This window comes from Camelus dromedarius, chromosome 18 (assembly GCF_036321535.1).
Source record: "Camelus dromedarius isolate mCamDro1 chromosome 18, mCamDro1.pat, whole genome shotgun sequence".
In the NCBI taxonomy this organism is placed as follows: domain Eukaryota; kingdom Metazoa; phylum Chordata; class Mammalia; order Artiodactyla; family Camelidae; genus Camelus; species Camelus dromedarius.
The window spans coordinates 504,017-519,677 of record NC_087453.1 but is presented as its reverse complement, the minus strand read 5'-3'; the positions used below and the strand labels follow the sequence as shown (position 1 = coordinate 519,677).

The 15,661-nt window shown below is 64.2% G+C and overlaps 1 protein-coding gene across 1 annotated transcript; it reads right to left on the bottom strand.

The window, feature by feature from the left end:
* Positions 1–341: 341 nt before the first annotated feature.
* On the bottom strand, positions 342–15,661 carry HELZ2 (helicase with zinc finger 2). Its single transcript, XM_064475972.1, is given in 49 exon segments — positions 342–433; positions 515–682; positions 771–930; positions 1,064–1,282; positions 1,351–1,491; positions 1,622–1,814; positions 1,896–1,947; positions 1,950–2,011; positions 2,138–2,171; positions 2,174–2,302; positions 2,374–2,411; positions 2,413–2,518; positions 2,595–2,723; positions 2,803–2,909; positions 3,056–3,095; positions 3,098–3,195; positions 3,197–3,248; positions 3,251–3,841; positions 3,924–4,457; positions 4,460–4,890; positions 4,892–5,087; positions 5,090–5,221; positions 5,224–5,250; positions 5,253–5,855; positions 5,858–6,153; positions 6,245–6,503; positions 6,506–6,558; positions 6,666–6,744; positions 6,948–7,109; positions 7,112–7,153; positions 7,156–7,742; positions 8,482–8,515; positions 8,518–8,611; positions 8,613–9,013; positions 9,016–9,107; positions 9,159–9,222; positions 9,225–9,299; positions 9,302–9,390; positions 9,392–9,506; positions 9,509–9,656; positions 10,016–10,123; positions 10,197–10,300; positions 10,303–10,350; positions 10,353–10,375; positions 10,648–10,739; positions 10,741–10,790; positions 10,793–10,973; positions 11,121–11,709; positions 15,381–15,661. Coding segments are annotated over 49 exon segments (8,400 nt in total).

The following is a 15,661-nucleotide window of genomic DNA, read 5'->3' as shown; positions in this document are numbered from 1 at the left end:
TCCCAGTGACACTAGGACTACCCCAACCCGAGATGCTCCCTGCCACCAAGTGCCCCAGTGCAGCAGCTCCGGAGGGTGGAGCGCAGACTCGTCCCCTTTCCTCCCAAGTCTGCACACAAGGCGAGGCTGGCCTGCTCCCAGCCCGGGTGGTAACTGTGCACGGCCACGGCTGGCCCCCCGCGACCCCTGCTCAGTCTGGCAGTGACCACTGAAGGCCTGTGGGTCCTGCTGAGAGGGGCCCGCCAAGGCGGTGGCAGAAGAGGGCTCTGAACTCTCCCGTGCTGTCCTGGCAGCCTGAGGGCAGTGAGGTCTTCAGGGAGAGTGTGACTTCCCATAGACTTTCACCTCTGAGGCGGGGCCAGGCTCTGCTGGGCCTCACAGAGGTCCAGGAGTCAGGACCAGACCGGGCAGCAGCGCAGAAGGTGGTGGTCTCCTGTGAGGGGAAGCAGGAGTCAGAGGTAGCCCTGCCAGCAGGAGGAGCGGCCCCAGCCCTCCGTCCCTGAGCAGCTCTCACCGATGACACAGAGCCCCTCTTGGGCCTGGGCGAGGGCCACGGTCACTTGGCTGGGGTCCGCAATGACGCCCAGGGAGTTTTTCAGCCAGTTCTTGGTCGGTCACGGGTCTATGTCACTCTTGTCACAGGTGCGGACCATGCTCACTATAACATAGTGCCACTGGCTCCCTGGGAGGCGAGGCGAGTCTGGTGAAGCCCCTGCCACCCACTCACCTGACCCCTCGCGCACAGGCCTCCCACCCGGTGCCAGCCCCACCCTGAATCTTGGTGATGGAACACACAGTCACTCGTGGAACATCTTCCTGATGCTCAAGTCTCTTGCTGATCTCCGCCACCTGGGCGTTGTAGGGCGTGAGGATGGCAATGTCCTTGGGGCCCACTGTCCCCCTCAGGGGCAGCTCTCTGGCGATGCAGACCTGAGGGACCAGGGGTGCCGGTGAAGCCAGCCCTGATGTCTGTCCCACCCTGGGCTCCCTCAGCTCCTCTGCCTCCTCCCCCAGGGAGCCCTCCCAAGCAAGGGGTACCAGGGAGGGCCCGGGGGAGGGCCGCCACCACTGCCATCTCCTCATCCTTCGCCTTGGAATCCTCACCCTCTTCGTCCGTAGACAGCAGCCGGCTCTTCTCTTTGCTCTGCAAGTGGCCAAAGATGACCGAGCAGCCCTTCTCGTCAGCGTGGCCCAGGACGCTGGGCGGCCTGCCCAGGCCCTGCCAGATCTTCAGTTCCCTTTCGTAGAACTCCCCTGAGGGGAACGCACAGCTGCGCTCATGCTGGAAGGCGAGGACAGGAGTCAGGGCCAGACTGGCCCTCGCCCACCTTGGGCCCAAGAGCTCTGGGCACTCAGCATGTGGTACTGCACATCCCACAGGCAGGCACCCCTGAAGTACCTCTGCCACAGAGACCGGTCCAGCCCCAGCTTCTGCAGCAGCTCACTCCTGACCACAGGCCGCAGCTGCTTGTGGTCCCCGAGAAGGACCACCTGGGAGGACAGGCAGGCATGTCCTGACCCCTCGGTCAGCAGCGCCCCACCCTGGAGCTGCCCTCGTATTCCCTGCACCTCTGCACCCCCAGGGACACACGCCTGGGCTCTCAGCTCCTGCTTTACCCACCTTCTCAGCCTGGGAGAAGTTCACCAGGGGAATGAGGGTCTCTGGCTCCGAGGCCACACCCGCCTCATCCGCAAGGATCTGACGGATGTCCAGGTCCTCAAGGCTGGAGGAGCCCGCATGCCAGCACGTGAACAGGACAGTGCGGTGCCGGTCAAGCTCGAATTTCCAAGCCTGCCCTAGGACTTTCCTGTACCTGTGGGGACACCATATGGTCACCCAGGCTGCATCCCTGCGCTCTAGGCCAGGAGGCAGCCCCATGGCTTCAGCTGCTTACCAGCTGAAGATCTCCTTGGAGAAGATCTCCCCTTCCTGCAGCCGGGCACCGAGGCCCTGACGTCAGCCGCATGGGCGTTGGAAGACTGACTGACCCGGTGGTGCAGGGCGATGCTCCTGGGGGTGGGTGGCAGTGAGAAGACCTGTGTGAAGCCGTGTTGGCCCCTGCCCGAGGCAGGGCCAGCTGGACAGCCCCCGCCCCTCGCCTCCACCCTGTATAGAACAACAGTGGAGAGGCCGCACCTGAGGGTCTGGCTGGGCCTCCCCTCCTGAGGGGTCTTCTTAGGGGGCCCCTGCTGCCCACACCCGGCACTGGGCACTCAGTGGCCTCCTCCTGCTCCCTGTGCACACGAAGGGGCTTCAGCTTTGCCCTCCTGCTCAGGAGAAGTCCTGAGGAAGCCAGGGTGTGAGTGATGGCTCCCGGACCCAACTCCCCCTGGCAGAGCCCCTCCAGCTGCCCCGGTGCGCCTGCCAGCACGCCACCGACTGGTTGGAGGGGCTGCAGCACAAGATGGCCCCCCCCCAGCTGGCCACTGTGGGAGCCACAGGCTGGCACCTGCTCCTCGTTTGACGTGCAAAGCCAGTAGGCAGTGTGGACACCCAGCACCGCCTTCCCAGAGCCTGTGGGCAGAGCATGGGGTGAGCAGAGCCCCCACCTGCCTGCTCGGGCAGTCCCGCAGCTCCAAGGTGGGTCCCCCTGGTGGGCCCCAGATGACCGTGAACTGCTTCTTCAGAGCCTCCCTAACGGCCTCATTCTGGCTTGGGTTCATCTTGTGATGGCCTCCAGGAATGTCGAAGGCTGGTCACTCCAGGAAACTGCTGGGGGTCCCTGAGGAAGGAGGCAGACCTCTGAGCACTGGCCGGGGCAGGGCTGGAGAGGTGAAGCCAAGGGGTCCCCATCCACCCACCTCTGTGGAGGGGCTGCTGGCTGGGTTGGGGGGTGGGCTGGCCCTGGGCTATGCTGATGACCCACGGGGATGCACCCTTGAGCCGACACACAGCTTCGTCTTGGCAGCTGGGGCAGGTGGGGGTGAAGATGGATACCGGACACCAGCAGGATCTTCCCGGGCAAGGAGCACGGCCCACGGGCCACCACCCCAGGAGACAGGGGTTCCCAGCCCAACCAGCCCACCCGCCAGCCTCTCCCCGGAAGCCACTCACAGGCCCCGGAGCTGCCTGGGCAGCTCGTCGGCGGTGAAGCGGCCCCAGGCCTTAGCCCCTCTTCCGGAACCACACCCATGGCCACGTGCTGAAGGAAGAAGGGCACCTACTTAGCTGGCCCAGCCCTCCTTTGGGCTTCAGTCCTCCGCCAGCCCGGGTGTCACCCAGGTATGTGTGTCAGGGTCAATGTTTCGGACAGGGATGACGCAGCTGGCCGGGGGCGTGGCGTGGCCAGCAGCCCTTCGAGTTGGATGCACGGGTAGCAGTGGCCAAAGCTGATGTCGATGCCTCGCTCCTGGAGGAAGGCGGGCTCCAGGCAGAAGGTGCCCTGCAGCTGCCCCTGGGGCGTCCGCTCCACCCCGCAGGGTATGGCCACATCCTGCAAAGTCACAGGATCGTTCTCGGCCGCAGCGCGGGTGGCCGACTCCAGGCAGCAGAAGGGCTCCCACACGTGGGCTTCGTCTTCCACGTCCTGGTGCCAGTCCCGACCCACCAGGGGCACACAGGGTGAGAAGCCGTCCCCTGGCTGCTCCACGTGCTCCAGGCAAAGGCTGAGGCCAGGCGCCACAGTCCACAGCTGCAGGACCGGCTCCAGGAGCCCACGCTACAGGGCGGCACTGAGCTGGAGCTGTACGTGCAGTGTATCACCACTGCCCAGCTCCCAGGCTGCCTCCACGAAGGGGCCGCAGGTGCTCCACCTCGCCTGTCCCGGCTCCCGCTGCTGGGGCTCGAAGCTGGGCTCGCCCCGCTGCCCGCCCTCGGCTTCTTCATCAGCCTCAGCAGCTGCTGCCACAGGGTGGAGTCCACAGGCTGGACACATGGGTCAAGCGGGGTGCTGGGCAGTGGGGGGCACTGCCCACCCACCTGCGTGGAGTAAGGGCGGCGCCGCCATAGGAGCTGCAGCCGCAGCCACCTGGCCGGCCACAGGGGTGCTTGGGTGGCTGCAGGGAGCTGCAGTGCACAGGGTCGAGGTCCAGAAGGGTCTTGTGGCTGGCTGGGAAGAACAGCTTGAAGCAGGTGTCCTCCGCGGCCACCACAAAGCCCAGCTTGCTTTGCGGTTGGGTCTTGAGCCAGGCGGCCAGGTTCAGGCCACAAGCCCAGCGCTGGAAGCTCTGGGCACACCTGTACTGGCAACTGAAGTCCTGGCAGAGCTCGTCAATGTCCCCGGGCACGTAGGGGGACCCTACTTGGCCCAGTGCCAGCAGGATCTGCCGCTGCAGCACCACATCCATGTACCTGCAAATGGGTGAGGTGGCCCAGGTGTACCTGTCCACCTGCAGCGAGTAGTGGCCATCCAGCTCCATGCCCTGGCGGCCGAAGACTGTGTGGCCTTGGGCCCTGCTCAAGTCAAGGAGGGCAGGGGCCAGGGAGGGGTGCACGTCGTCCGTGGAGATGAGATCGCCAGTTAGATGAAGCCCTGGGCGTGGGCTGCAAGCTGGAGTTACCTCTAGACGGAGACCAGGACGTGGAACTGCAGGTCTGGGGAGATGTAGGAGCTGAAGCTGCCCAGCCGGTGGTGGCAGAGGTGCAGGGACAACGGCACCCAGTCCTCGTGGTCCTGGCTCAGGGCTCTGAGCCAGCCGAAGCTGGGCTCACACTGCACCCGCAAGGGTGTGACCCCCTTTGTACCCTCACTGTCCACCAGGAATTTGGCCACCTGGCTGTTGAACTGGACCATGTACTCCTCAACCATCATGTGGGCCACGCGGAAGCCCAGCACGCTGTCCCCGTCCAGCTGCTTGTAATGACTGTCGCCCCTGAGGCGGCGCTGGCACAGCATGTGGGAGAAGTAGCACGCGGCTGCCACACAGGCGTCCACAGAGTCCAGGCAGGCTGAGCTTGAGGCCGGCGCCCCGGTGCCCCCTGATCACCTGCTCCACCTCTGTACAGGTCAGCTGGTGGTCAGAGCAGATCACAGCGGGTGCAAAGCACTCACTCTTGAGCTGGTTGCTGCCCTTCTCGGTCGTCAAGAAGAGGGAGACGGCTAAGTGGTCCTGGCCTGGCAGGAGGCTGGCTGGCAGCATGGACACTGCTCCTGGTCAGGGGCGTAGATGGTGGCCCCCGCCGCCTGCAGGCCTCCAGGCCCAGAGCCCCCGTCCCTGGGCATGCAGCTGGCCACGTCAGCGATGTGCGTGGCCACCTCATACGTGGGGCCCCGGTCCTGGCGCTGATGGCGCCGTCCAGGTTGCAGGTGAGCGGGTGTCCGTGGCGAAGGCCAGGAAGCTGCGGCAGCCCTCCAGGCAGCTGGGCGCCCGGCTGAGCTCAGCGTGGTGCCTGTGCAGCGCCTCGCGGACCGAGGCCGGGTGTGGGGAGGCTCCTTCAGCCTGCAGGCCAGGTCCAAGATCTGGAGACTGCTCCCAGGTGGTGGCCTCGGGCAGCACCTTCTGGACGCCCAGTGGGTAGTAGAAGCGCTCCCGCCACAGAAGGACACACACCCAGAAGAGGCGGTGGTGCCAGGCCTCCACCGAGAGTGGCTCGTGCCCCACACGCTGCACGCAGCCCTGCAGAAGGCGGTGGACAGGCACCTGCAGCGGGTCCTGCAGCCCAGCCACGAGGACCTTGGTGGCAGAGCCATCGATGGGGGTCATGACGCAGGGTTCCCACTCGTCCACATGGCACACGAACGCCAGCTGGCGATGCTCCCTCTGGTGAATGCTCAGCACGCGGCCCTGGGGCCACCTGGCCCAGCCGAGCACCTGCACCAGCGCCTCGTCCCCAGGGAAGGCCATCCCGCAGTGCAGGCGGCCCTTGAGCTGGATGGGCCCAAACTTCCCGTCGTCCAGCGGGACGCTCTCACCTCCCGGAGGCTCTCCCTCAGGAAGGCGTGGCAGCAGTGCTGCTGGGGCCACTTGTGGAGAAGTTTCTGCTGTTTGGCTTCCGGCAGGTTCACATACTGCCACGCCGGCGGGGGAGACAAGGGCCGGGCGAAGCTGTCCAGCAGCCCATCCTCCTGGACGGTCACTGTCACGTCCCGGCTGTGGTCCAGGAGCTGCTGCGGGCGGGGCTCGTTGCTGCTGAGCTCCCTGTCAAAAGGCCAGAAGCCCACAGGGCCCTCGGGCTCCCTGATCTCTGGGGCTGACGGTCCTGCCACAGCGCCTCTGGAGACCATGCCCCTGCCACATGTGCTGTGGCCCACCCCCCACTACCCCCTCCTCTGGAACAGTGTCCCTGGCATCTGCTGCCACAAACCTTTCTGTTTCTTGGGCCGCAGGCTGCCAGCAGCTGGCCCAGCTCTGCTTCTGGATCTGCTCCAGAGACAGGCCCTCGGGGCAGACGGCGCCGTGCTCCACACACTCACGGAGGAAGCTCCCCCAGAGCTTGCTGCAAGCCTCCAGGGAGCAGAGGGCCACAGCATCGCCCACGGCCACCACCTGGGCCTGTGTATGGGTCATGACGGTGCTGAGCACGCAGGCGTCCGTGAAGCACCCTGGGGCCGGTGCCTCCGGCTCATCAGGCTGTGGGTGGTGTGCAGTGTGCCCAGCACCACCACCCGGAAGTCTCACCTGCAAGGGGGGCAGTTACAGGGTCAGGCTGGGCCAGAAGTGGGAGGGGAAGGGAGGGGGGAGGGGAGGGGGAGGGGAGGGGCCCCCCTTCCCCCAGCACCGATCACCCACCTGGCAGATTCTCAAAGCTGCCCACAGACACCTGGCCCAGGTCCCGCTTCCTCAGCTCCTGCCTCATCGCGCTCACTGGAGACACACCACCAGGTCAGGTGAGGGGCCCCAGTGAGGCATAGCGTCCCCTGCCAAGGACGGGACCCTGGTTCCCAGGCCCTGGGAGGTGAGTATCTGAATATCTCAGCCTCTCGTATGGAAGGAAAGCAGGCTGAGGAGGCCTACCAGGCCACGGGGGAGGGAGGCTTCCCCGGGAGACGGGGCTTGGGGGAAGCTGCCCTGGGCGGCAGGGTCTCACCTGGGCCCTGTGGGACACAACGCGGTGCTCCTCTGCTCCCGGTGGCCCCAGCACTGGGGCCAGGAGTTACAGACCTCCTGTACCTTCTCGACAACCTGAAGAACCTCGGCTGCATTCAGCCAAGACGTCGTGGAGACGTCGCACTGGGGCTGCCCGCCACGCGGCAGAACTGGAGCGGGTACCACCGGGGTGGCCAGGGATCTTGCCGCTGGCCTGGATGGAGTGGCCGCTGGCTAGGGAGACGTGGTCGGAGACAAAGCGGACAACGGTCTGGGTGGAGCGGTAGTTCTTGTACAAAATAGTGCAGCTCCTCTGGGCGACCTGGAGCGTTTGCTGCCGGTGGTGCTCGAGGAGGCGGTGCCGCAGCACGTCTGCCCCGGCGCCCGGCCACACTGAAGAGCCGGGCGTGCCCTGCACGTGGCTGCCCGCCAGCACCACTCGGGTGCCGGGCGCGGCGTAACGCAGGGGCGTGAGCGTCTCCCACTCCAGCATCTGGGAGGCCTGGTCAATGAGGATGTGGGAAAAGAAGCCAATGGGCACCCCGAGCTGGCGTGTCCAGGAGGTGCTGGCCAACACAATGTGGTGCCGCTCCAGCTTGGCCCAGGTCGGCAGGCGAAAGGCCTGGTGGTCCTCGGTCAGGCAGCAGTACCTCAGCGTGGCCGCGTCCGTCAGGCTGGGTGGGCAGTCCGTGTGCACCACCCAGAGGGGAGCGGCCTCAGGGTGACCGCTGCTGACGTAGGGGTGGAAATACTCCGCAGCGTAGGTGTCGGCCGCCCTGTGGGGGAGAAGGGCACAGCGCCTGTCTGCTAAAGTGCCTCCCGTGCGTCCCCCCTGCCCAGACAACAGGCAGTCCAACCCGGCAGCACAGGGGACAGACAGAGAAGCAGGAGGTCAGTGCCCGATGAGAACCAGACAGCAGCAGAGCCCTGGGGAGGGCGCAGCGTGGGCCGGGCCACCAGCGCGGCCCGAGACTGGGGTTGACCCCGAGCAGCCAGGGAGCAGCAAGACCTGGCCCCACCTCTCCGAAGGGGACCACCAGCCAGGGCCTCTGCCTGACACGGGCCCCTGGAGCCCCAGTCCCGTAGCCAGTCAGCCCTGGGCAGAGATGGGGAGCCCCGTGCTTGAGCAGCTGTCCATCTGGGGGGAACTATGACAGGATTTTCAGAACACCCAAGTCTCGCCCCAGGAAATGCTGGGTGGGTCAAGCCACAACCCTACCCACCACTCTGCCTGGCCCATGTTCCTCTGTGGGCAGGAGACCATGCACCGGGCCTGAAGCACAGGCGTCCCCTGTCCTCAGCCCGGTACTGACTGTCAGGTAGACTCTCAAATGCCTGGGACTGGCCCCAGGGGCTTCATTGCCACCCAGCCCAGCCCCCACCCTCTCCTGGAACTAGCCACCGAGATCTCCAGTGAACCCGGGAACCAGCCCGAGCCCCAGACCCCCAGGTCCCTCCTCTTCTCCTGAGGTGAGGCCGGGGAGGCGGGAGAGCAGCCCAACAGCCCCAGCTCACCTGTCGGTTCGCGTACAGAGGAGCACCTTACGAGGGGCTGGCAGGCGACCTCCAGGGAGGCCATGGCCAGCGTGTAGGTCTTGCCCGTGCCAGAGGGGCCACAGACGAGCAGAGGGGCAACAGGCTGCCCCCACCCCAGGGCTGGTCCCCAGGATGACCGCCACAGCCTGCTTCTGCCTGCGGTCGCCCTGCAGTGTGGGCGAGACAGGCCCAGGGCAGGGCAGGGTGCAGGCTGACAGGTCAGGCACCACCAGGCTCTCCTCTGGCAGCGCGTCCACCGCCTGGTGCCAGAGGTGGAAGGGCAGCGGGTCATTCTGGAACTGCACTTCCAAGATGGGGTGCCCAGGCTTGGGCTGTAGCCCCAGGGCCGCGCAACAGTGGGCAGGCAGCAGCAGCCACAGCACCTGCCCCGAGTTGGGCCGCGTCTCCACCCACACCCCACACACCCTGGGATCAGGCCCAGGCACGGGGGCCACGAGCGCCGTGCTGACTGCGCGGCTCAGCAGAAAGCCCTCGTCCATGTCGGGCATCTCTCAGCGTACAGGGGTCCCTGTGGCGGCAAGAGTGTGTCCAGGACTGATGTCTCCAGTGCTGTCCTCAGGGATGCCAGGCCCCGACAGTTTAGCCTCGGGGGAGGACATGGGTCGGCAGCCCCTGCCCCCGCCAGCCCCACTCACTTGGCCACCGGGTGTCGCTGAGCAGCCTCCTCCTCACACAGAGCCCAGTGCAGTTTCTGCCGGGGTCGGTGGGGAAGATGGAGCCCTGGTCAGGGGCCTCCAGGGCTGGAGCAGACCCCGCGGACTTGGCCACCTGGGCACCGCCATCCTCTCCATGCCAGGCACCACGTGGCGGTTGCCTGTGTGCCAGCGGTCCGGCTCCTCAGGGAGGTGGCCAGGTGTGGCGTTGCCCAGGGCCCCGGAAGTGCTCCTGGCCCACCTGCAACTCCAGCTTCCTGAGCAGCACCAGCCGGCAGCCAAAGTCAAAGACCACCCATTGCTCGAAGGTGCCTGGGGAAGCGCTCTGCCTGAGCACCCCACCCGGAACACGGCCAGACAGCTGGGCGTGCAGAAGTGCTCGCTCTGGGCAAAGACCCGGCCTGTTGAGAGGCTGGGGGCCACCAGTGAGACGTCTGCTCCAAAGTCTTGCTTGAGCAGGGCTACACATCGCAGGGGCTCCTGGGGCAGAAGATGGATGGTGAGGTGGCCTCTGGAATCCACCCTGCCCATCAAGGTCCAGGCTGCAGCACAGACCCTGCCTTCCCTCCTGGCTGTGACCCCAGCAGGGCCCTTGGCCTCTTTGAACCTCGAGGCTTCCTCTGCAAGATGGGGTCACTGAGCCAGCCTGGATAGCCATTGTGGCCCAGGTGATGGGGGCAGTGTGGGGCACTCAGTGGGGACCAGCCCAGCGCTCCCTCTCTGCACCAACCCCAGCGGGAGACACAGGCTTGCTCCAGATCCCAGACTCAGGAGAGGTTGCCCAGGGCAGAGCTCCGGACCCCAGACCCCAGCTGCCCCCTGACTGTGCAGCCCCTCACCTCAGAACAGATGGTGAAGGTCCAGGTGTGCGCCGCCTGCCTCTCCCAAGTCCACCGCACCAGGGGCCGCTTGCAGCCGACAGATACATGGTCAGGGGTCTCAGCCAACTGCCCAGGAAGCCAGGGGTCAGCAGGGCAACCCTGGCCCAGCCCTGCCCCCATTCTCACGGCCCCCACTTACCACCAATACCTCACTGGCACTGTCCTGGTACTCAGCCAGCAGCTTCTTGCAGTGAGACCCCAGCCCATCCTGCCAGGCCGCCGACCACCTCAGCTCCACGGTCCAGAATGCTGGGTCCACTCCTGCAGCTCTTGCTTTGCACCTTGTTTCATAAGTCCCCGAACTCACAGAGGCTGGGCCTGGAGGGGGCGGGGGTGATCAGCAGGCCACACGGGGGTGAGGGCCCTCAGCCCAACACTGGCCCGTCCATGTCGGGGAGCAAAGCTGATTCCAGGCAGAAGGCAGGGAGCAACCCCATCCCACCCACTGCTGCACACCCAGCACCTGGCAGGAGTGGCCTCCGTGGACCTCCCTTCCCCACCCCTCAGAGGCCACACAGAAGACAGGGAATCCTGGTTCCAGCTGAAGGGGGTTCATCCCCCATCCGCAAACCCCGCTTTCCCGTCCTTACCGCGGGTAGAGCTCCAGAGGGGCGAGCCCAGTAGGCAGGCTGCGGTGCTTCAAGGGCACGACTAGTTTCAATTCCAGCATCTGTGTGTGCTCCAGGGGGGGAGCAGTGGTTCTCGGAGGCCTCCTGGGAGCGGCAGGTGACAGGCAGGCGTGGCAGTCCAGCTGGACTCTGGGGCGCTGGCCGTGGAGGGCTGTGTGCCCATCCCCACTGAGGGCAAGGGCCGTGAGCAGGCCCTTCTGACCAAGCTGGGCCTCCCACACAGGCACCTCCACAGTGTTGTGATCACAGCGGCGGCAGGACGCGCCGTGCTGGCACCGACGCCCTCGCTACACGCATTTGCAGTAGGCCAGGGGCTGGTGGCCCCAGACATCTACCCGCACCGCCAGGACTTGCTTTCGACAGCCCCTTGTGCTCACGCGAGCCAGGAGAGTGGGGCAGTTCCCATGATCGAGGCATCAGCTGTGGGGCTCCACCGGACAGATGCCCGGGGGGCGGCGCTGGAAGCAGGGAGAGCAGAGTGTCTGGAAGTGGCCACCAAACTCCGCAAGGACGGCGTCGGCTGGGGCCAGCGGCTTCCCCTGGGCCACGCCGCTCTGCGCCCCCACCTTCACCCACAGGTGGCCAACGTTGTGCTCGAGCTCAAAGGACCAGACTAGCGCCCCCTTGGGGCTCCTGGCAAAGGTGCACTGGTTGTGGTGGTGCCTGCAGCCAAGCCCCGGGCTGTAGTAGCGGCCGACCTCACAGCGCGCAGGCTGCGGGAAGCTGGGCGGGCGGTCCACCTTGCGCCAGACACTGCTCTCGGCGGCTCTCTTCAGGCGGGCCAGCAGGATGTCGCAGGCACAGCTGTGCTCCACCCTGCTCCGCAGATAGGTGCTCTCACTGAGATGTGGGGTGCAGCGGGAGCAGGCCAGACACAGGTCCACCAGGGCGCGCGGGCTGGCCAGGGACGGCTCCTGGGTGGCCTTGGGGCTGGTGGGCTGTGTGCCGGACCCTGGCAACTCCATCCCTGCTGCTGGCCTGGCTCCGGGGGTCCTCTGGGGATGTTCACCAAAAGTGGGAAGTCTGGGGCAAGAGCAAGGAATGAGGTCAGGAGAGCTGTACGCCTTGGGTCCAGGCTCAGACACACTCTCCTCTCCCACAGGCCAGGGGCCAAGGGAGCAGCAGCAGGGTCGAGAATTCTGCTAACATGATGGGAGAGGGGTGTCTAGTCCAGGGAAGCTGGGCCCCATGACGCTGACCTGACCGAGACCAGCCCAGCCTTGGCCTCTTGTAGGGTCTCTGGGTCCTGCCCACAAGGAGCCAGGCGGGCTGCACGGGAAGGAGGCTGCCCAGAGACCAGGGAGAGCCCTGGGAACCCAGGGCTCTCGGCGCCACCCCCCAGAAGCCCCGCTTCCAGGCCTTTGCATTCCAAGGTCCCTCGGGCTCTGGGTCTCCTGACTCCCAAGGACAGCACCCCTTGTTCTGTGACATGAAGGTTGTCTCCTGGGAACAAGGCACCCACACCTGCCTGGATGGGGCCGTGGGAGGGGCCAGAAGAACAGAGCAGGTGGGAGGCAGGACCAGCAGCACCAGGGCTGCAGGAGGAAGCTGGACGGCGGGGAAGGGGTGGTGCCCAGCACAGCTGGGATTGAAACTGGTCCCTGCAGACACTGCTGGGCCTAAAAGGGAACTTTCAAGGAAAGTTTGAGAGCGACACGAAGATGATGTTTGACAAGGAAATGATGGAGCCCTGAGCGCCCTGGGCTGGAGAACCCTCCCGCTCCAGGGATGCCAAACCAGGGGCTGTCTGCAAATAGGGGTAAGTGAGGGAATGCAGGAACAGGAAGAGCAGCCAAGAAGCGGCAGTTCAGCAGTAAGAGCCCTAGTTCCTCCTCAAGGGACACCCGGACAGCTGACACGGTCTTGAGCTCTGCAGGAGCCAAGGCCCCACCAGGTGGAGGACGGGTTGATGCTGACTGACTCCTGGTTTCAATCAGCCAAAGCGTGGACTCTGTCGACCTTGGCCCCAAATCTGCTGAATTCTGCTTTGTTTGGGCCCCTTAACGAACCTGCGTGCACCCTCAGCTTAAGATTCCCCAGTTTTGCTGCTGAGGACACACTGAGTGGGATTCCTGCTGCCTTACCTGCTGCAGCTAGTTACTGCTTCCTCCTCCCGATCTCTGGCTCAACACCAAGAGGTAAACTCCGCTTTGGGTAACAAAATGTTCTGGAATAGAGTTTTTTCCAAGAGCACTTGTTAAAGAAGAAAACAATTGTACAAAACTTGCTTACAAAAATCAGAAGTACAAACAAAGAGAGAACAACAACAGCAAAAGTCAGAAGCAAGCCACGGGGCTGGGACGGAAGGCAGCCTGACACTGCTGTGCTCCGAGGTCACGTCACACGCCTGCTTCCTGCTTGGCGGGAAGGAAGAGCATACAGAAGGCGTCTCAGCACATGCACATCGTGACCTGTCCTCCAGGCCCTCTCTGGGTTGATGGGAGGGAAGGGGGCAGGGCACAGCCTTCAGAAGCATGACGCGGCCATTGGGGGCGCGACATGAGCTGCTTAGAGACAACAAAGCCCACAATGGCGGAAGACTGGTCTTCCAGTCGACCCTGAGCCTCATGATGCACTCACACAATACTTCAGCTGCCACGTGACATCCCCACAGGCGCCGTGACAGTCCTGAGCTGACCATACAAGGCCCCAAAGTGGACTCCGGGAAGTCCCTGCCCCTTTCCCAAAATAGTTGGGATAATCCCCCCACTTGTTAGTGTCTAAAGTTCCCGAGCCCATAAAACCACCACACCGGGGCCTGTCGTGCTGGGACAACCCACCCTCTGTCTAGGGACCGTGCATCTCCCTGAATAAATCCGCTTTCATTTTACTTTTGAATTCTTTCCTGCATGAAGCCAAGGACCCTCACTCTCAGGGACTTCCTGGAGACCAGGGACATGACCACCCTCACAGACTCCCATCACCCTGCATCGCCCTCTGGCCTCACAGGCATCCAGATCCAATAGCCCGTTTCCTCATCTCAGCAGGAATTCTCCCCCAAACTCCAGACGCAGGTTTCCTCAACCTCTTCAGCCCTCCCTCTCCTTGTCAAGCAGGCCTCACCCTAACCCTGGACCCCTCTGCACTCCCTACGTCATCAGCAGGTCCGTCCACACCGGCATCCCTGTTAGAACAGTCCTTTCAAAACTCTGCTCTGGGAGGGACGTGGAGGGACGTGGAGGGACTAAGTCTAGGAAAGGACAGTGGCCACAGCCTTCATCATGTGAGTGAAGCACGGAGTCTCCGTATCTCCCCAGGGTCCCTACCAACCACAAAGGGAAAGGTGGCTTTGTGGTGCAGACGCCCAGGGACAGGACGTCAGCAGAAATAGGACAGCCTGACTTCATGGGCGCTGGGCACGACGCACAGGGGCTCACAGGCAAACCTTAACCAGACTCAAGGAGACATCACAGACTCGGCAAATGACCCTCAGAACGTCCAGACCCAGAATGTGGCCTGGGTTCTCAGAGGGGATTTGTCAGGAAAGCACGCTTGTGAAATTACTAGACGGTTCCAATCTGAATTGGCATCAGTAATATTGCATCGATGCTGAACTTCCTCTTGACAACTGACAAGAAGTACCAGTTCCCACATGAAGCAGGAGGGGTAAACGGCATGGTGCCTGCAACTTGCTCAGACGGTTCAGAAATGAAAGTTCTTACATACGACAAACCACTCAGGACACGATGTGAGCAGCTGGTCAGTCTAGAGTACATGAAAGTTCTTTGCACATTTACTACACATTTGTGTGCATTTGTTTGAAATGACATTAAATTAAAAAGTCACAGAAGCATCCTCTGACCCCCTTGCTAACGCTCGCCCTCTAAGGCCCACTGCCTTTGCCTGAAAACACTGGAAAAGCCCCAGAGGCCCCCCGCGGCATCTCCGCAGGGCCCAGCCACGTCCACCTGCAGTATGGTCTGGTCCTCGGCGGGGCCCAGCAGCCTCACCCAGCAGAACTCACCCAGCAAGACACCCGCCCCAGCAGAACTTTAAGGGCTGTCAAGAACCCTCCCAAGGACACACCCAGCGACCCTCCCAGAAGGGAAGGAGGTCACACCCTGCCCCAGGAGCAAGTGGGTTGCTGAGTCCATGGATGGGAGGGTCCCAGATCTCATCAGCATCCCAGGGGGTCCTGGTTTAGCTTGTGGGGAGGGATCAGCCTTCCCCTGGCTCATGGGGAAAGGGTCACAGGGGACACATCCCACTGGGAATGGGGGACGGGTCGGGGGGGCGATCTGACCACGAGGTGACACCCCAGGAAGGGTCTCCACCATGGCTAGCCCCAGCTGCTCTCCCTGACCTGACTCCAAAATGCCTCTGCATGGTGGGCTCTCACCTCCACCAATGCACCCCCACCCCACAACCTGAACCTCTTCAGGGGCCCCCAGACCAGTCCCTGAGCAGAGGGCCATCCTGGTGAAGACGCTGGACAAGCGCACCCTCCCCCCCAGGAGGAGCTGGCAGCTGCACCCCTTCCTGCCCCCATCTGAGGTCTGACCACTGGCAGGTCCTCCTCCCGGGCAGGGCCTTGAGGGCTGAGTGGTTCCTCCCTGTACCCCAGGCCCACCGCCCACCATCCTGGGTGCCCTGTCTCCATGGGGTCTTCCCCAGAATGACCTGCTGGAGATGCCCCAGTGACCACTGAGGGAGAGTGGGGTGGGCTGCACCCCAGTCCCACGACATGCCCTGACCGAACACGCGGACTCCAGGCGGGGCCTGTGCGCAGAGTCTGGCGTGACTGGGGTTCCAGTTGGGCCTCCAATGCCAGAGCCCGCATCCTCCCCGGAGACGCAGACGAGGCTTGCTCCCAAGGCCGGAGGTCTGAGTTCACACTCCTGGCCACACAGCCCACCGGGGTCTCCAGGACCTGCCGCTGCAGGAGGGGTTGGCCGCTGATGTAGTATCGTCTGCGTGGCAGATGCTGGGCTGCAGGGGACACGATCCTGCCTGTGGCCCGGAACACGTGGAGCAT